At 46.2% G+C, this 21,554-nt stretch overlaps 1 protein-coding gene across 1 annotated transcript in view; it reads left to right on the top strand.

Moving 5' to 3' along the window:
* The window catches only part of tpgs2 (tubulin polyglutamylase complex subunit 2), a 71,777-nt gene that overhangs the window by 19,288 nt on the left and 30,935 nt on the right, over nt 1-21,554 (top strand). The window contains exons 2-4 of the mRNA XM_070862470.1: nt 6,102-6,181; nt 20,474-20,561; nt 21,047-21,178. Of these exons, the coding sequence (XP_070718571.1) occupies nt 6,102-6,181; nt 20,474-20,561; nt 21,047-21,178 (300 nt within the window). The remainder of the gene's footprint in view (nt 1-6,101; nt 6,182-20,473; nt 20,562-21,046; nt 21,179-21,554) is intronic.

A 21,554-nucleotide genomic window follows, 5' to 3' on the forward strand; every position in this document is an offset into this window, starting at 1 on the left:
GAGGCAGCGAATTCCAAAGATTTACAACCCTCTGAGAGAAGAAATTTCTCCTCATCTCTGTTTTAAATGGGCGGCCCCTTATTCTAAGATCGTGCCCTCTAGTTCTAGTCTCCTCTACCAGTGGAAACATCCTCTCTGCATCCACCTTGTCAAGCCCCCTCATAATCTTACACATTTTGATAAAATCACCTCATTCTTCTGAATGCCAATGAATAGAGGCCCAACCTACTCAACCTTTCCTCATAAGTCAACCACCTCATCCCCGAAATCAACCTAGTGAACCTTCTCTGAACTGCCTCCAAATCAAGTACATCCTTTCGTAAATATGGAAAACAAAACTGCATGCAGTATTCCAGGTGTGACCTCACCAATACCTTATATAGCTGTAGTAAGACTTCCCTGCTTTTATACTCCTTTGCAGTAAAGGCCAAGATACCATTGGCCTTCCTGATCACTTGCTGTACATGCAGACTATCCTTTTGTGTTTCATGCAAGTACCCCCCAGGTCCCGCTGTACTGCGGCACTTTGCAATCTTTCTCCATTTAAATAATAACTTGCTCTTCGATTTTTTTCTGCCAAAGTGCATGACCTCACACTTTCCAACATTATACTCCATCTGCCAAATTTTTGCACGCTCACTTAGCCTGTCTATGTCCTTTTGCAGATTTTTTGTGTCCTCCTCACACATTGCTTTTCCTCCCATCTTTGTATCGTCAGCAAACTTGGCTACGTTACATTCAGTCCCTTATTCCAAGTCGTTAATATAGATTGTAAATAATTGGGGTCCCAGCACTGATCCCTGTGGCACCCCACTAGTTGCCAACCAAAGAATGAACCATTTATACCAACTCTGTTTTCTGTTCGTTAGCCAATCCTCTATCCATGCTAATATATTACCCCCAACCCCGTGAACTTTTATCTTGTGCAGTAACCTTTTATACGACACCTTATCAAACGCCTTCTGGAAGTCCAAATACACCGCATCCACTGGTTTACCTTTCTCCACCCTGTTTGTTACATCCTCAAAGAATTCCAGCAAATTTGTCAAACATGACTTCCCCTTCATAAATCCATGCTGACTCTGCCTGACCGAATTTTGCTTTTCTAAATGTCCTGCGACTGCTTCTTTTAATAATGGACTCCAAAATTTTCCCAACCACAGATGTTAGGCTAACTGGTCTATAGTTTCCTGCTTTTTGTCTGCCTCCTTTTTTAAATAGGGCATCACATTTGCAGTTTTCCAATCTGCTGGGACCTCCCCAGAATCCAGGGAATTTTGGTAAATTACAACCAATGCATCCACAATCCCTGCCGCTACTTCTCTTAAGACCCTAGGATGCAAGCCATCAGGTCCAGGGGATTTATCCGCCTTTAGTCCCATTATCTTACTGAGTACCACCTGCTTAGTGATTGTGATTGTGTTAAGTTCCTCCCCCCCCCCCCCCCCCCCCATAGCCCCTAGACTATCCACTGTCAGAATATTGTTAGTGTCCTCTACCGTAAAGACTGATACAAAATATTTGTTCAGAGTTTCTGCCATCTCCATGTTCCCCATTACTAATTCCCTGGTCTCATCCTCTAAGGGACCAACATTTACTTTAGCCACTCTTTTCCTTTTTATATACCTATAGAAACTCTTGCTATCTGTTTTTATATATTTTGTACTAGTTTACTTTCATAGTCTATCTTCCTGTTTCTAATCATTTTTTTAGTCATTCTTTGCTGGCTTTTAAAAGCTTCCCAGTCTTCTGTCCTCCCACTAGTTTTTCCCACTTTGCATGCCATTGTTTTTAATTGGATACCGTCATTTATTTCGTTAGTTAGCCACAGATGGCTATATTTTCTCTTACCCTTTTCTCCTCACTGGAATATATTTTTCTTGAGAGTTGTGAAATATCTCCTTAAATGTACACCACTGTTCATCAACCGTTCTGCACTTTAATCTATTTTCCCAGTCCACTTTAGCCAACTCTGCTCTCATACCTTCATAGTCTCCTTTATTTAAGCTTAGTACGCTGGTTTGAGATCCAACTTTCTCACCCTCCATTTAAATTTGAAATTCTATCTTGCTATGATCACATATGTTTCAATAAGATCCCCTCTCATTCTTCTAAACTCCAATGAGTATAGGCTCAACCTATCTTCATAAGTCAACCCCCTCATCTCCAGAATCAACCGAGTGATCCTTCTCTGAACAGCCTCCAATGCAAGTATATCCCTCCTTAAATACGGAGACCAAAACTGTACGCAGTACTCCAGGTGTGGTCTCACCAATACCCTGTACAGTTGCTGCAGAACTTTTCTGCTTTTATACTCTATCCCCCTTGCAATAAAGGCAAACACTGCACTTGTCTTCCTGATTACTTGCTGTACCTGCATACTAACTTTTTGTGTTTCATGCACAAGGACCCCGAGGTTCCTCTCTACTGCAGCATTTTGTAATTTCTCTCCATTTAAAAAAAAAAAAATTGGCTTTTTTATTTTTCCTGACAAAGTGGTTATCCTCACACTTTTTCCCACATTATACTCCATCTGCCAAATGTTGCCCACTCTAAGCCTGTCAATATCCCTTTGCAGATTCTTTGTGTCCTCCTCGCAGCTTGCTTTTCCACCCATCTGTGTATCATCAGCAAACTTGGCTACATTACACTCAGTCCCTTCATCCAAGTAATTAATATAAATTGTAAATAGTTGAGGCCCGAGCACCGATCCCTGTGGCACCCCACTGGTTATCGTTTGTCAACCGGAAAATGATCCATTTATCCCGACTCTGTTTTCTGTTAGTTAGCCAGTCCGCTATCCATGCTAATATATTACCCCCAACCCCGTGAGCTTTTATCTTGTGCAGTAATCTTTTATGTGGAACCTTATTGACTGCCTTCTGGAAATCCAAATACATCACATCCATTGGTTTTCCTTTATCCACCCTGCTCGTTACATCCTCAAAAAATTCCAGAACATTTGTGAAACATGATTTCCCTTTCATAAAACCATGCTGACTCTGCTTGACTATTATGCTTTTCCAAATGTCCTGCTACTGCTTCCTTAATAATGGACTCCAGCATTTTCCCAACGATAGATGTTAGGCTAACTGGTCTATAGTTTCCTGCTTTCCATCTGTCTCCTTTTTTAAATAGGGGCGTTACATTTGCTGTTTTCCAATCCGCTGGGACCTCTTCAGAATCCAGGGAACTTGGTAGATTACAACCAATGCATCCACTAATTCTGCAGCCACTTTTAAGATGGAATGCAAGCCATCAAGTCCAGGGGACTTGTCCACCTTAAGTCCCATTATTTTATCGAGAACTTTTTTCTTTAGTGATAGTGTTTGTTTTAAGTTTCTCCCTCCCTATAGCTCCTTGATTCTCCATTATTGGGATGTTTTTAGTCTCTTCTACCGTGAAGACCAATACAAAATATTTGTTCCGATTCTCTGCCGTTTCCCTGTTCCCCATTATTAATTCCCTAGTCTCATCCTCTAAGGGACCAACATTTACTTTAGCTACCCTTTTCCTTTTTATATACCTGTAGAAGCTCTTACTATCTGTTTTTATATTTCTTGCTAGTTTACTCTCAGAATCTATCTTCCCTTGGTTTATGTTTTTAGTCATCCTTTGCTGTTTTTTTTAAATTCCCAATCCTTTGTCCTCCCACTAATCTTGGCCACTCTGTATGCCATTGTTTTCAGTTTGATACCATTCTTTACTTCCTTTATATACCCACAGATGGTATTGCCTTCTCTTGAAGTCTTTCCTCCTTACTGGAATATATTTTTGTTGATCTAGGAATTTGTATATCGGAAAAGATCTTCATAGGGGCAGGTAATAAGTAAATTCCCACAAGGCTTAGTGTTGGGACCATTGCTTATAATCTTCGTTAATGATTTGTATAAGAGCACTAATGGAACCAATCACAAATTTGCAGGTAATGCAAAATTATGCACAGGTGTTTTGAATGTGGACCAAATAAATAGGTTGCAGGCTGGTTTAGATGCAGTGTTTTATCTATTTAGGCCTGTAAACTCCAGCTATGTGCACACCATGCATAAGTGCTGGCAAAAGGTGAGGGGCCTGGGGGATCGTACTTGATAAATCATCAAATATCTTCAAGCAGTGTTTACAGGCCATTTGAAGGCAAAATAAAAGTTTGGGTTATAATACACTATAAATGGGCCTCAGATATTTTTCATCTCACAGGAGATTGAGAATAGAAGGTTGGCTGCACCATGTATCGAAGGGCTGGATGTGTTTTCTCTTTTTTTACATGTATGTTTACATAATAGTTTTGATTTTGCTTGCCGAATCTCTCTCTAAGATAATTGTAGACTAAAGATAAAATGTGAGCTTTTGTGGCCATCTTTGTTTTGAAAGGAACCAGCTTGTCATTGAACATATTGAGAGTGTGCTGGGAAATGATTTACAGCTCAGAATTAAATTAGTCATTTCAGTTGAAACCATTGTGTTTTTTTAATTGGACAGCAGTTGCTAGGCTAACTTAAAAGAACCAAAATAAATTGCTGCTAAATAAGTTGCTACTAAACATTTTAAAAGTAGATTTATGTTGAATGCTATGTGACAGCCAGAACATCGTGATATCTTTAATTTAGAGTTTTAGGCCCCAAGTTTCCACATGATTTGCTCCTGATTTTTAGGAGCAACTGGTGTAGAACGGAGTATTTTAGAAATCGGAATTCTACACATTTAGTTTTCTGCAGTTCTAGTCAGGTAGAACAGTTTCACTTTGGAACAGAATTTTTTTTTCAAAAGGGGGCGTGTCCGGCCACTGACGCCTGATTTGAAAGTTTCCACAGTGAAAACGTACTCCAAACTAACTTAGAATGGAGTAAGTGAAGATTTTTGTACGCTTGAAAAAACCTTGTCTACACTTTTTTAAAAATCAGGCGCAGGTTACAAATTAGGCGTCGGGAACGAGGTGGGAGGGGGGGAGGGGGGGTGAAGGGAAGTCATTCAATTCTACAATCAATCCTTAGTTATATTTATACAAATATTATACAAATAAATCCAACCTGAATAAAAATTTATAAGCAAAGAAAAGATTAAATAAACCATGTTCCTACCTGTGTGAAAGTGCTTCAGGCAGGCCTTTCAGGCAGCGGTGTGGCGTCAGTGTCTCGACGGCAGCGGCAGGCAGCAAGCAGTCTTCGAGCTGAGCTGCGGTGCTTGAGGCAGGCCTTCATTCCCCGCGAAGATGCAGCACCCGGACGGACTTGAGGCCATTCGGCCATGGGATTGCAGCGGCGTCAGTGGCTGGCCGGGAGCCGAAGAAAGAACAGCAGCAGCCTTCGAGCTGTGAGGGGGACTGACTGAGGCCATTTGGACAGGGAGAGGCAGCCACATCGATATCTTTATATTTAAATTTGCAGAATGGGTGTACCACATATTATGCAATGGTTTGCTTCCTCATGCAAGAAATTCTTTGTTCTTGGTGGAAGTTGATCCATTGCAAAGTTGAATTGGCACTTTTATTTCTCCAAACACACAGTCCTTAATTTGCAGGCACCGGTTCTGCAAGTTTAGCAGTGAAAAGCTGAACTCACTGATTTCAGCAGGTGATTTATTCAGCAGTGCTGCTTAAAGCACTCCCTCACACACAGAAATATCAAGAAAATTAAAATACAAGCCTTTGCAGGGGTCCAAGAAACAAATCTTCACTTTTTCTGCAGCACTTTTAAAAATGGCCGAGTGCCAATGTTTACTTCAGACTGCGCGTGCGCGAACGCTCCAACGTGCACGCGCAGGGTTGCCGGCACCAAGAAGCCTCATTTCAATTGTACCCACCCCCTCCTACTTACAAAATCGGCGCGAGTGGTAGGCTCCGCCCTCTGTGCGCCGCGCCAAGCAGACATCGAGCGGAATACCGCATTTTTTTTTCGGCGCGAGAAACGGGCACCTAGCTCTGAGGTGCGCTCTTTTTCGCCGCGTGTGGAAACTTGGGGCCATAATGTGCCAAATTGGTGAGGTGCAATGAAAGTGGATAAAACCATCTAAATCGAGACAGCTGCAATTAACAAATCAATTGAAGTACAGTAATAAAGGTTTCCACAAACCCCATTTACTATTACTTTTGGCATTCATTTTAGAAAGTCGACCTGGTGTGACAGAAGTTAGATATGTGGAAAAGGAACCAGCAGAGCGTCATATGATCATCTCATGGGAGCAGGTGAGTGATCTCACGCTTTTACTTTGGATCTGAACTGTATTACCTACTGTTTGATTTACTTCTTGGAAGGGATTATTTTCTTTTTTTCCCCCTCCCAAGGCGCTTCTCTCAGCGCTCCCGGCCCCAGACTAAAGTTGCCGAAACTCGCGGTTTGCACCGCGAATGGTTGTGCAACGCCTCCCTTACCGATGCATCCCTGGCACAGAGGGAAAGGCCGAAAGTTGGGGCTAAAAACGGTAGTGCAGCGCAAACGATAAGTTTCAAGTATTACTGCCGTTTTTGCCGAAAAACCCCAAAAGCCAAAAATCTGGCCCTATTATGTTTTCAATTTGTTAAAGTAGCCATGTGTGTTTACTGTTGGGGTTTCAAAGCACTGTTTTTGGAAAATAAATGACTTAAAAAATCTCTTGATCTCTCTTAAAATGATAAAAAAGACTTGCATTTATATAGCGCCATCCACGACTACTGGACGTCTTAAAGCACTTTACAGCCAATGAAGTACTTTTGGAGTGTAGTCACTGTTGTAATGTAGGAAATTACAAATTCTTGCTTCACAGTATGAATTATATTAGCCCAAGACCACCAACCCTGCCCCATCTTCCCCAGTGCTGCTAAACCCCAAAAAACCCACACCAATTCTGTAAAGCCTCAGGACAACCAAAACTTGCATTTATATAGCGCCTTTAACATATCAAAACTTCTCAAGGTGCTTCACGGGCATTATGAAGCAAAATTTGACAACAAGCCACATAAGATATTGGGACATGTTGCTCAGAGGTAGATTTTAAGGAGCATCTTAAAGGAAGAAAGAGGCAGAGTGGTTTAGGGAGGGTATTCCTGAATTTTGGGCCTGGCTTAAAATCGGGGATGCGCATGAGGCCAGAATTTGAGGAGCACAGAGATGTCGGAGGGTTGTACGGCTGAAGAGATTTACAGAAATGCGGATGATGTCGCCAAGGGGCAGCATGTAGATTCAGAATCGGTTGGGGGGCCAAGAATAGCTTCTTGGAGAACTCCAGACATAACGGTGCAGGAGCGGGAAGAGAAGCCATTGCAGGTGATTTTCTGGCTCCAACTGCACAGATAAGAATGGAACCACGCGAGAGCAGTCCCACTCAGCTGGATGACGGAGGAGAGGTGTTGGAGGATGGTGTAGTCAACTGTCAAAGGCTACAGACAGGTTGAGATGGATGAGTGGGGATGGTTTACCACGGTCACAGTCATATAGGATGTCGTTTGTGTTATATATGTCTACTTGTATTTACTCTGTACAGCCACTAGAGGGCTCATCCACTGGAGTCCCAAGGGATCCCACAATCCCTTGGGAGCACAGGTATTTAAGGAGGCTTCACAGGTTGGAAAGGCACTCTGGAGACCTGCAATAAAAGACTACGGTCACACTTTACTTTGAGCTCAGTGTTCAGTCTAACTCTTTCTCCATACACAGCAACTGGCGACGAGATACAGATAGCGAATCCAAAGATGCAGAGAACTGTGGGCATCCTGGAGAAATTCTCAGAGGGAGATGATTGGGAAACTTTTGTGGAGCAACTCGACCAATACTTCGTGGCCAATGAGCTAGATGGGGAAGAGAGCGCTACCAAATGAAGGGCAATCCTCCTCACCGTCTGTGGGGCACCAACGTATGGCTTCATGAAGAATCTGCTCACTCCAGCGAAACCCACGGAGAAATCGTACGACGATTTGTGCACACTGGTCCGAGAGCATTTGAACCCGAAGGAAAGCGTTCTGATGGCAAGGTACCGGTTCTACACCTACAAAAGGTCTGAAGGCCAGGAAGTGGTGAGTTATGTCGCCGAGCAAAGGAACCTACAGGATATTGCAAATTTGAAGGACATTTGGAGCACATGATCAGAGACTTCTTCGTACTTTGCATTGGCCATGGAACCATACTTCGCAAACTTTTGACTGTATAGACCCCAACCTTGAGTAAGGCCATAGCAATAGCCCGGGCGTTCATTGCCACCAGTGACAATACGAAGCAAATCTCTCAGCACACAAGTGCTGCTACAAGTACTGTGAACAATGTGATGTTTCCAAATCATAACGTACAGGGCAGGTCACACATACTTGCAGCTACACGTCCACAGATGTATCAGAGTCCACCATCAAGGGTCATGAATGCAAGGCCATTAACACCTTGTTGGCGCTGCGGGGCGTATGTTTGCAAGGGCTGTGGAACAATGGGACACCTCCAACGAGTGTGCAGGCAAGCTGCAAAGCCTGTTCAACCTGCAAACCACCATGTTGCAGAGGAGGACAGATCCATGGAGGATCACAACGACCCAGAGTCTCAGATTGAGGAGGTAGAGGTACATGGGGTGCACACATTCACCATGTCGCCCGATAATGCTGAATGTTGAACTAAACGGACTCCCGGTGTCAATGGAGCTGGACACGGGCGCGAGCCAGTCCATCATGGGCAAAAAGACTTTCGAAAGAGTGCGGTGCAACAAGGCCTCAAGGCCAGTCTTAACTCCAGTTCACAAGAAACTAAGAACTTCCACAATTCCTGTAATCATTAATGCTACCATAATGGTCTCCTACGATGGAGCGGTGCACAGGCTACCACTCTGGGTGGTACCGGGCGATGGTCCCATGCTGCTTGGCAGGAGCTGGCTTGGAAAGATACGCTGGAACTAGGATGACATCTGAGCGCTATAACCCGCTGACAGCACTTCGTGCGCCCAGGTCTTAAACAAATTTCTTTCGCTGTTCGGGAAATTCCAAGGAGCAAAAGTACAGATCCACCTAATTCTGGGGGCGCAACCCATCCATCACAAGGCGAGAACAGTACCGTACATGATGAGAGGGTAAAGATCGAGCTAGACTGGCTGCAAAGAGAGGGCATCATTTCCCCGATCGAGTTCAATGAGTGGACCAGTCCTATCGTCCCAGTCCTCAGGGGAGACAGCACGGTCAGAATCTGTGGCGATTACAAAGTAACTATCAATCGTTTCTCCCTGCAGGACTGATACCCACTACTAAAGGCCGACGACCCCTCTGCAATGCTGGCGGGAGGAAAGACGTTCACAAAACTGGATTTGACTTCAGCCTACATGACAGGAATTGGAGGAATCGTCGAAGGCCCTAACGTGCATCAACAAGCACAAGGTCTTTTTGTTTATAACAGATGCCCGTTTGGAATCCGATCGGCAGCAGCGATATTCCAGAGAAACCTGGAAAGCTTACTGAAGTCAGTTCCGCACACAGTGCTCTTCCAGGACGACATCTTGGTCACAGGTCGGAATGCAGTCGAGCATCTGCAGAACCTAGAGGAGGTTCTTAATCGACTCAACTGCGTGGGGCTCAGGTTAAAACGCTCAATGTGCATTTTCCTGGTGCCTGAAGTGGAGTTCCTGGGAAGGAGGATTGCAGCAGACGGCATCAGGCCCATCAACACGGAGACTGAGGCAATCGATAACTCACCTAGGCCGCAGAACGTGACGGAGCTGCGGTCCTTTCTGGGACTCCTGAACTACTTTGGTAACTTCTTACCGGGTCTCATCACACTGTTAGAACTATTGCATGTCTTACTACGAAAAGGGGACAAATGGGTTTGGGGCAAAAACCAAGAAAATGCCTTTGTAAAAGCGAGAAAATTGTTATGCTGAAACAAATTGCTTGTGTTGTATGATCCATGTAAGCGTTTGGTACTAGCATGTGATGCGTCGTCATAGGGCGTCGGGTGTGTCTTGCAACAAGCTAATGATTTCGGGAAACTGCAACCGGTTGCTTATGCATCCAGGAGTCAGACTAAGGCTGAGAGAGCCTACAGCATGATTGAGAAAGAAGCATTAGCGTGTGTCTATGGGGTAAAGAAAATGCATCAATACCTGTTTGGGCTAAAATTCGAATTGGAAACTGACCATAAGCCACTTATATCCCTGTTTTCCGAGAGTAAAGGGATAAATACCAACGCATCGGCCCGCATCCAGAGATGGGCGCTCATGTCCGCATACAACTATGCCATCCGACACAGGCCAGGCACAGAAAACTGCGCCGATGCTCTCAGAAGGCTGCCATTGCCCACCACAGGGGTGGAAATGGCGCAACCCGCAGACCTAGCCATGGTTATGGAAGCATTTGAGAGTGAGCAATCACCCGTCACTGCCCGGCAGATCAAAACATGGACAAGCCCGAACCCCTTATTATCTCTAGTCAAAAGCTGTGTGGTCCAGTGTCCCAGTGGAAATGCAGGAAGAGATAAAGCCGTTTCAGCGGCGCAAAGATGAAATGTCTATACAGGCAGACTGCCTTCTGTGGGGCAATTGAGTAGTGGTCCCCAAGAAGGGCAGAGACACCTTCATCAGTGACCTCCACAGTACCCACCCAGACATCATAATGATGAAAGCGATAGCCAGATCCCACGTGTGGTGGCCCGGTATCGATATGGACTTCGAGTCCTGCGTTCACAGATGTAATACATGCTCGCAGTTAAGCAACGTACCCAGGGAGGCCCCGCTAAGTTTATGGTCTTGCCCCTCCAAACCGTGGTCTAGGGTACACGTCGATTCTGCAGGTCCGTTCTTGGGTAAAATGTTCCTTGTGGTTGTAGACGCGTACTCCAAGTGGATTGAATGTGAGAAAATGTCGGCTAGCACGTCCACTGCCACTACTGAAAGCCTGCGGGCCATGTTTCCCACACACTGCCTACCCGATGTCCTGGTGAGCGACAATGGGCCATGTTTTACGAGTGCTGAGTTCAAAGAATTCATGACCCGTAACGGGATCAAATATGTCACATCCACCCCGTTTAAACCAGCATCCAATGGTCAGGCGGAAAGAGCACTGCAAATCATCAAGCAAGGCTTGAAGAGGGTAACTGAAGGCTCACTACAGCCTCGCCTATCCCGAGTCCTGCTTAGCTACTGCACGAGACCTCACTCACTCACTGGGAACCCACCTGCTGAACTGCTCATGAAAAGAGCACTTAAGACAAGGCTCTCATTAGTTCACCCTGATCTACATGAGCAGGCGGCTTCAACAAAGTGCATACCATCATAGACACATAGAAAATAGGTGCAGGAGTAGGCCATTCGGCCCTTCGAGCCTGCACCACCATTTAATAAGATCATGGCTGATCATTCCCTCAGTACTCCTTTCCTGCTTTCTTTCCATACCCCTTGATCCCTTTAGCCGTAAGGGCCATATCTAATTCCCTCTTGAATATATCCAATGAACTGGCATCAACAACTCTGCGGCAGGGAATTCCACAGGTTAACAACTCTGAGTGAAGAAGTTTCTCCTCATCTCAGTCCTAAATGGCTTACCCCTTATCCTTAGACTGTGTCCCCTGGTTCTGGACTTCCCCAACATCAGAAACATTCTTTCGACATCTAACCTGTCCAGTCCCATCAGAATTTTATATGTTTCTATGAGATCCTCTCTCATCCTTCTAAAGCCCAGTTGATCTAGTCTCTCCTCATATGTCAGTCCTGCCATCCCGGGAATCAGTCTGGTGAACCATCGCTGCACTCCCTCGCTAGCAAGAACGTCCTTCCTCAGATTAGGAGAACAAAACTGAACACAATATTCCAGGTGAGGCCTCACCAAGGCCCCGTATAACTGCAGTAAGATCTCCCTGCTCCTATACTCAAATCCCCTAGCTATGAAGGCCAACATACCATTTGCCGCCTTCACCGCCTGCTGTACCTGCATGCCAGCTTTCAATGACTGATGTACCATGACACCCAGGTCTCGTTGCACCTCCCCTTTTCCTAATTTGCCACCATTCAGATAATATTCTGCCTTCGTGTTTTTGCCCCCAAAGTGGATAACCTCACATTTATCCACATTATACTGCATCTGCCATGCACTGGCCCACTCACCTAACCTGTCCAAGTCACCCTGCAGCCTCTTAGCATCCTCCTCACAGCTCGCACCGCCACCCAGCTTATTGTCATCTGCAAACTTGGAGATGTTGCACTCAATTCCTTCATCCTTCATCCAAATCATTAATGTATATTGTAAATAGCTGGGGTCCCAGCACTGAGCCCTGCGGCATCCCAGTAGTCACTGCCTGCCATTCTGAAAAGGACCAGTTTATCCCGACTCTCTGCTTCCTGTCTGCCGACCAGTTCTCTATCCACGTCAGTACATTACCCCCAATACCATGTGCTTTAATTTTGCACACCAATACTTGTGTGGGACCTTGTCAAAAGTCTTTTGAAAGTCCAAATACACCACATCCACTGGTTTTCCCTTGTCCACTCTACTAGTTACATCCTCAAAAAATTCCAGAAGATTTGTCAAGCATGATTTCCCTTTCATAAATCCATGCTGACTTGGACCGATCCTATCTGCTTTCCAAATGCGCTGTTATTTAATCTTTAATAATTGATTCCAACATTTTCCCCGCTACTGATGTCAGGCTAACCGGTCTATAATTACCTGTTTTCTCTCTCCCTTTTTTAAAAAGTGGTATTACATTAGCTACCTTCCAGTCCATAGGGATTGATCCACAGTCGATAGACTGTTGGAAAATGATCACAAATGCATCCACTATTTCTAGGGCCACTTACTTAAGTGCTCTGGGATGCAGACTATCAGGCCCCGGGGATTTATCAGCCTTCAATCCCATCAATTTCCTGAACACAATTTCCCACCTGAAGGATATCCTTCTCACTAGACTCTCGGTCCCCTAGTACTTCCGGAAGGCTATTTGTGTCTTCCTTCGTGAAGACCGAACCAAAGTATTTGTTCAATTGGTCTGCCATTTCTTTGTTCCCCATTTATAAATTCACCTGAATCTGACTGCAAGGGCCCTACGTTTGTCTTCACTAATCTTTTTCTCTTCACATATCTATAGAAGCTTTTGCAGTCAGTTTTTATGTTCCCGGCAAGCTTCTTCTCATACTATATTTCCCCCCTCATAATTAAACCTTTTGTCCTCATCTGCTGAATTCTAAATTTTTCCCAGTCCTCAGATTTGGCTTTTTCTGACCAATTCATATGCCTCTTCCTTGGATTTAACACTATCCTTAATTTCCCTTGTTAGCCACGATTGAACCACCTTCCCCATTTTATTTTTACTCCAAACAGGGATGTACAATTGTTGAAGCTCATCTATGTGATCCTTAAATGTTTGCCATTGCCTATCCACCATCAACCTTTTAAGTATCATTTGCCAGTCTATTCTAGCCAATTCACGTCTCATACCATCGAAGTTACCTTTCCTTAAGTTCAGGACCCTAGTCTTTGAATTAACTGGGTCACTCTCCATCTTAATAAAGAATTAAGATTATGGTCACTCTTCCCCAAGAGGCCTCGCACAACAAGATTGCTAATTAGTCCTTTCTCATTACACATCACCCAGTCTAGGATGGCCAGCCCTCTAGTTGGTTCCTCGACATATTGGTCTCGAAAACCATCATTAATATACTCCAGGAAATCTTCCTCCACCGTATTGCTACCAGTTTGGTTAGCCCAATCTATATGTCGATTAAAGTCGTCCATGATAACTGCTGTACCTTTATTGCACGCCTCCCTAATTTCTTGTTTGATGCTGTCCCCAACTTCACTACTACTGTTTGGTGGTCTGTACACACCTCCCACCAGCGTTTTCTGCCCCTGGATATTCTGCAGCTCCACCCATACAGATTCCACATCATCCAAGCTAATGTCCTTCCTTACTATTACGTTAATTTCTTCTTTAACCAGCAATGCTACCCCACCTCCTTTTCGTTCCTGTCTATCCTTCCCGAATGCTGATTACCCCTGAATGTTGAGTTCCCAGTCTTGGTCACCCTGGAGCCATGTCTCCGTGATGCCGATAGCGCAAATGTGTCAAACGAGATTGAAATCAATGATCCTGTATTCGTATTAAATTATGGACAAGGTCTCAAGTGGCTTCCCGGCATTGTCGTGGCCAAAGAAGGGAGCAGGGTGTTTTGGGTCAAACTTTCAAATGGACACATTCACCGGAAACACTTGGACCAAATCAAACTCAGATTCATGGACTACCCTGAGCAACCCAACTTGGACCCTACCTTTTTTGATCCCCCAACATACACACCAGTGGCAACCGGCACCACGGTTGACCACGAAGAGAACCCATCATCCACAGCAGGGCCCAACACACCAGGCAGCCCAGCAAGGCCAGCTGCACAGCAGCCCAGCGAGGGCCCAACAAATGATTCAACAACACCAGCTTTCACACCGAGACGATCAACTAGGGCAAGAAGAGCCCCAGATCGACTCGCATTATAAATGGTTACACTATTGACTTTTTTTGGGGGGGGATGTTTTTATATGTTTACTCTACAGCCACCAGAGGGCTCATCTCCTAAACCCTTGGGAGCATCGGTATTTAAGGAGACTTCACAGGTTGGAGCCACTCTGGAGACCTGCAATAAAAGACTACGGTCACACTTTACTTTGAGCTCACAGTGTTCTGTCTGACTCCTTCTCCATACACAACAGTTTGTGACTTTTAAAAGAGCCGTTTCAGTGCTGTAGCAAGGGCTCACACCTGATTGGACGAGTTCAAACATGGAGTTGTGGGAAAGATGGACACGGATTTGGGAGTTGACAACACATTGAAGGACTTTGGAGATGAAAGACAGTTTGGAAAAGGGGTTATAATTTGCAAGGACAAGAGGGGTCAAGAATGTGTCTTTTGAGGAGGGAGGGTGATGGCGGAAGATTTGAAGGGGCAGGTACCAGTACCTGAAGAGAAGGAACCATTAACCATATCAGTTGTCATGGGGTCCAGGAATGGAAGTTAGGTGGTCAGCAGTTTAGTGGGAATAGGGTCGAGGGGACAGGACGTGAGTCTCGTGGACAAGATGAGCTCAGAGGGCATGAGGAAAGAAACTGGAGAAAGATGCAAATTCAGGTCTAGAGCTTGGGGGAACCTTGGGATAATTTGACTTGCTGGACAAGGAAGGGAGGGAAGTGGCAGAGACAACTGAACAGACGGTCTCAATCTTAGGAACTCTTCCATGAGCCTCTCGCACTTGGAGGAGGAGGGAGAGGAGAAACATTTAACAAGACATAAGAACGTAAGAATTAGGAGCAGGAGTAGGCCATTCGGCATCTTGAGCCTGCTCCGCCATTCAATAAGATCATGGCTGATCTTCGACCTCAACTTCACTTTCCTGCACTGTTCCCATATCCCTTGATTCCCTTAATATTCAAAATAGATCTCCGCCTTGAATATCATCATCATTGGTAGTCCCTCGGAATCGAGGAAAACTTGCTTCCACTCCTGAAGTGAGTTCTTTGGTGGCTAAACGGTCCAATACAAGAGCCACAGACTCTGCCACAGGTGGGACAGACAGTCGTTGAGAGACGGAGTGAGTGGGACTGGTTTGCCACACGCTCCTTCCGCTGCTTGCGCTTGACCTCTGCACGCTCTCGGCGTTGAGACTCGAAGTGCTCAACGCCCTCCCGGATGCACTTTCTCCACTTAGAGAGGTCTTTGGCCAGGGACTCCCTTTGGCCAGGTGTCAGTGGTGATGTCACACTTTATCAGGGAGGCTTTGAAGGTGTCCTTGTAACGTTTCCGCTGCCCACCTTTGGCTCATTTCCCGTGAAGAAGCTCCGCAACGCGCACCTGCTTTGGGAGTCTCGTGTCTGGCATGCAAACTATGTGGCCTGCCCAGCGAAGCTGATCGAGTGTGGTCAGCGCTTCAATGCTGGGGATGTTAGCCTGGATGAGGACACTGATGTTGGTGCGCCTGTCCTCCCAGGGGATTTGCAGGATCTTGCGGAGACATCGTTGGTGATATATCTCCAGCGACTTGAGGTGTCTTCGGTATATTGTCCAGACCTCAGATCCATACAGTAGGGCGGGTATTACTACAGCCCTGTGGACCATGAGCTTGGTGGTAGATTTGAGGGCCTGTTCTTCGAATGCTCTTTTTCTCAGGCGGCCGAAGGCTGCACTAACGCACTGGAGGCGGTGTTGAATCTCCGCATCAATGTCTGCTTTTGTTGACGAGGCTCCCGAGGTATGGGAAATGGTCCACATTGTCGAGGGCCGCACCGTGGATCTTGATGTCTGGGGGGGGGCAGTGTTGTGCGGCAAGGACAGGCTGGTGGAGGACCTTTGTCTTACGGATGTTTAGCGTAAGGCCCATGCTTTCATATGCCTCAGTAAATACCTCGACTATATCCTGGAGTTCAGCCTCAGAATATGCGCAGACGCAGACGTCGTCCGCGTACTGTAGCTCAACGACAGAGGTTGGGGTGATCTTGGACCTGGCCTGGCCTGGAGGCGGCGTAGGTTAAACAGCTTCCCACTGGTTCTGTAGTTTAGTTCCACTCCAGCGGGGAGCTTGTTGACTGAGAGGTGGAGCATTGCAGCGAGGAAGATTGAGAAGAGGGTTGAGCAATGACGCAGCCCTGTTTGACCCTGGTCCGGACGTGGATTGGGTCTGTAATGGATCCTTTGGTAAGGATCACTGTCTACATGTCATCGTGGAGCAGACGAAGGATGTTGACAAACTTTTGGGGGCATCTGAAACTGAGGAGGACGCTCCATAGACCCTCGCAGTTAACCGTGTCAAAGACCTTTGTAAGGTCGAAGAAGGCCATGTTTAAGGGTTGGCGCTACTCCCTGCATTTTTCCTGCAACTGTCGCACTGCAAAGATCATGTCCGTTGTGCCTCGTAGGGGACGTAATCTGCACTGTGATTCCTGGAGGAGCACCTCGGCCACAGGGAGAATACGGTTAAGGAGAACTTGAGTGACAACTTTCCCAGTGGCTGATAGCAAGGAGATTCCCCTGTAGTTGTCGCAGTCGAACTTGTCCCCTTTTTTTTTTAAAAAGATGGTCAAGATCACTGCATCTCTGTGAACTCCCGGCATTGCTCTCCTCTCTCCAGATGAGAGAGATGAGGTCATAAATCCGCACCAACAGCGCCTCTCCGCCATACTTTAGCGCTTCAACAGGGATTCCATCACACCCGTAGCCTTGTTGTTCTTGAGCTGTTTTATGGCTTTTCCTACCTAGTGCAACTTTGGGGTTTCACTGAGGTGGTGGCGGGTCGCATGCTGCGGGATGGAGTCGAGAACACTCGAGTCAAAGGCAGAGTCTTGATTGGGGAGATCTTCAAATGCTCCTTCCAGTGGGCCCTGACAGCCTCTGTGTCCTTGATGAGTGTTTCCCCGTTCTTGGCCAGCAGTGGGGTGGGGCCTTGGGAGTTTGGACCGTGGGTGGCCTTGACTGCGATGAAGAATCCTCGCATATCGTGGCCGTCAGCCAGTTGTTGTATCTCCTGTGCTTTCTCCATCCACCACCTATTCTTTAGGTCCCGGGTTTATTGTTGGACCTCAGCCTTAAGCCGTCTGTAATGTTGTCTTGCTGCTCCCGAATTGGGTTGTTGCTTGAGGCTCAGAAATGCTCTGCACATGCGAACTATTAGTTCTTGGATCTCCTGATCATTTTCATCAAACCAGTCCTGGTGTTTTCTGATTGAGTGACTGACTGTCTCTTCACAGGCACTGATTATGGAGGCCTGGAGGGCAGACCAAGCGCTGTGGGCATTCAGCAACTCGGGGTCATCAAGGCACGCCAGGTTAGCTGTGAGGCGCTGGCTGTATAAGGTTCTCTTAGCTTGGTCTTTAACTGCCCCGGCATTGACTTTTTTGCAGAACTGCTTCTGCTGTCCCCTCTGCTTTGGGGCTATGTTAATGTCGATGATGGATCGGATTAGGCACTGGTCCGTCCAGCAGTCATCCGCTCCTGTCATGGCACGGGTGATGCGCACATCCTTGCGATCCCCGGCTCGGACGATGACTTAGTCGAGCAGGTGCCAGTGTTTGGAGCGAGGGTGTTGCCACGATGCCTTGTATTTGTCCCTCTGGCGGAACAGGTAGTTGGTGATGAGGAGTTCATGTTCTAGATGTTTTGTCAGGAGTAGGGTACCGCTGGAGTTGGCTTTCCCTACCCCCTCTCTGCCAATCACGCCTCCCCAGAAGGCTGTGTCTTTGCCGACCCTGGCGTTGAAGTCACCTAGGAGGATCAATTTGTTGCCCGCGGGGACGCGGGACAGGGATGGTTCGAGGTTGGAATAAAAACCCTCTTTGGTCTCATCCGTTGCATAGAGTGTTGGGGCGTACGCACTGATTGGCGCATTGGTTCCAGGATAGGGTGAGCCAAAGAATCATGAGGCGTTTGTAAACCCTGCTGGGGGAGTCTTTGAGGCGGTCGACCAGCTCATTTTTGATGGCGAAGCCGACTCCATGAAGGCGGTGTTCTTCCTCTGGTTTTCTTTTCCAGAAAAAGGTGTAACCTCCACCTTGTTCCTTGAGCTGGCCTTCCCCTGCCCACCGGATCTCGCTTAGGGCGGCGATGTCGATGTCAAAGCGTCCAAGTTCCCGGGCGACTATGGCAGTGCGTCATTCTGGCGTGTCGCTGTTGGAGTTGTGCATGAGGGTCCTGACGTTCCAGGTCCTGAACTTCATGTTAATGAAGTGGAAGATGCCTGTGCGTGAGTTCTTTTAAAGTGGGGTGGCCGCTGCACACCGGCAACCACACTGGCTTAGCTGAGCAAGGTCTTGGTCCAGTGGCAAGGGGGTCCAAGACATCTGGAGACATGGCACAGCTGTATGAGCCTAATTGCCTAAGGCGAGATGTTGGCTGCAAGCTCGGTGCTGAGTTGCGCCCTTGATGGTAGGTGGCCCGAGGCTTGGTTGGGGGGCAGGCATTAGGAAGGTCAGTTTTCCGCTGGAGTTCCGAGGGATGTTTTAAAAGTTTCTTCCAAAGTTATTCAAAAGTTTCTCCGGAGGTTTCAAAAGAAAAATTCTCCAAGTTGTTCAAACGTTTACAAATTTTCCCAAATTGTTTAAAAAGTTTCTCAAGTTGATTAAAAGTTTAAAAGTAGATTAAAATGTAAGTCAGTAGTCTACAGCCTAGTCAGTATTCACCGCTAACAACCTAGGGCAGGTACAGCCCGTCGTTGGGCTGGGCTGGCTGGCTGAAGAGACCTGGAGTGCGAGGCTGGGCCGGGCCCTCTGGCCGAAGGGACCCAGAGTGCGTCATTGAGTCAGGCCCTCTGGCTGAAGGGACCTGGAGTGCGTCATTGGGTCAAGCCCTCTGGCCGAAGGGACCGAGAGTGCGTTGCTGGGTCAGGCCCTCTGGCCGAAGGGACCCGGAGTGCGTCATTGGGTCAGGCCCTCTGGCCAAAGGGACCCGGAGTGCGTCATTGGGTCAGGCCCTCTGGCCGAAGGGACCGGGAGTGCCTTGCTGGGTCTGGCCGAAGGGACCCGGAATATATAAAGACTGAGCCTCCACAGCCCTCTGGGGTAGAGAATTTCAAAGGTTCACCACTCTCCGAGTGAAGAAGTTTCTCCTTGTCTCAGTCCTAAATGGCCGACCCCTTATTCTGAGACTGTGACCCCTGGTTGTAGACTCCCCAGCCAGAAAAAACATTCTCCCTGCATCTACCATGTCAAGCCCTGTCAAGACTGTTTGTAATGGAGATGAGAAGCCGGGGGTTATCTTTGCATTCCAGGGTGATCCTGGAATAGTGAATAGTTTTGGCAGAAGAGAATAGGACCCAATAGTGCATTATGTGGTCCAGCCACATCTTGCGGTGAATGGTTAGACCAGTTGTTCAAGTCTACGCCCCTGGACTTAAGGGAGCGGAGATGAGGGCCGTAACGGGGAGAACTACCAGGGTGAGATAGTAATGGGGATAAGGACAGTTCCCTCAAATCCAAGGGCATCTCGGGGTCATCAAGGCACGCCAGGTGATGGTGAGGGTGTGATTGAGTAGAGCAGTAGCTGCAGAAATGACATGGTGAATGGAGGGCCAAACCCACCCGAATTCTGCCAAACCACAGGACCCTACCACCTATCCTCTTAAAGCCCCGTGTTCCTAAGCCCCATCAAGCACCCGGCTACTCCACCCTAGCAAGTCATGTTATTTCTACTTAGTTAAGAAAGACAAAATATTTTTTTAAAGGCCGTTGGCTTACCGTTTACACAAAAAATGGAAGGAATCGCAGAAATCGATTTCCCCCATAACAACGATAAAATACAACTTTTGATGACTTTGGTGGCCCTAAAATAATACATTGTGCATTATGTGACGATACTTTTGTCATAAAATAATGTATCCTCCAATTTACTGTGAGCAGTATCTGGAGATCTGCTTGTTCAGCTATTTATCAGTGGCATTTAATCTATTTCTGCTGTCAACCTAAAAGATCTAATGTTCTATAAATACTTCAAATGATAGGGGAACACTTGGTTTAGGACTGTTTGTTTAATTTAGTCCTAAATTTGTACCTGAAATATTCAGCTCTTTATGCTTGCAGAAGAACTGCTGTTTACTCCCAGAGGATCTGAGGAATTTTTACCTAATGACCGACGGCTTTTTGATGACCTGGAATATAAAGTTTGATGGTAAGACCATTGAGCTTATGTTGTGTATTTATACAGTCAAGTTATTTTCTATTTGTACTAGTCAATCTGTGGCATTGCACACAGGAGGCCAGTCCAGTATTCGGATGAAGCGGAGTTGAAGGGTGGGATAATTCTACCAGGGCGGCAGAAATAATTATTTCCTCTTTTTAATGTCACTCATTTTGTCTTTATTTTTATATATCCATTATAAATTTCTATGTCCAGATTTATAATGGAAACTGCCCGTGTAAACTTGTGGTGCTGTAATTACATTTTCCCGCCCGTGGTAGCATTTCAGTATCTCCACTAGCAAGAGAGTGTAATTATAACGTGACAAGTTTATGTAGGCAGTTTCCATTATAAATCTGGCCATCGGAATTTAGAATGGAAAAGATCGACAGCACACAGCTGTAAGATTTTTAATATAGCTGTAGGTAGTGCTGAAAATGTGCATATGTTGTAATAAAGTAGTATTTCTCTCTCAGGCAATACCATGCAGTTGGGAACAATGGTAATCAACAGCATTTCAACGCTTTGTCGACTAGGTACAACATCCATTTACGGCCTGCCTAATGCACCTACTCTGGCTGACCTAGAAAATGATACAGATGATGAAGGTACAGTCCTGAAAAGTACTGGTCCAATACGTAAAATAGTGTTTGTTTGGAATTTGAATCATCAGGTTTATATAGCTGCAGCAGAGAGCAACACCGAGATCTATTTAAAAACTATTTTGATCCAAAGTAGCTAGCCAATAATATGTTACCCAGAATCTCATGGCTCCATGTTACCTCCCAGTCTAAAGTCACGATGACCACTGTTCCTGTGGAGCTACTCGACAATGTTCCCCATCATTGATGTTATTGAAGCAGCCTAGCAGGGAGCGAGACATGACCCGAGGGTCTCTACACAGGCAGGAAAATTAGCATTATAAAAAGAAAAGAAAATTCCAGTGATTACTTTTTTTCTATAAAATGAGTAAGTTCTTTCAGC

The sequence above is a fragment of the Pristiophorus japonicus genome, chromosome 2, assembly GCF_044704955.1.
Source record: "Pristiophorus japonicus isolate sPriJap1 chromosome 2, sPriJap1.hap1, whole genome shotgun sequence".
Taxonomy (NCBI): Eukaryota; Metazoa; Chordata; class Chondrichthyes; family Pristiophoridae; genus Pristiophorus; species Pristiophorus japonicus.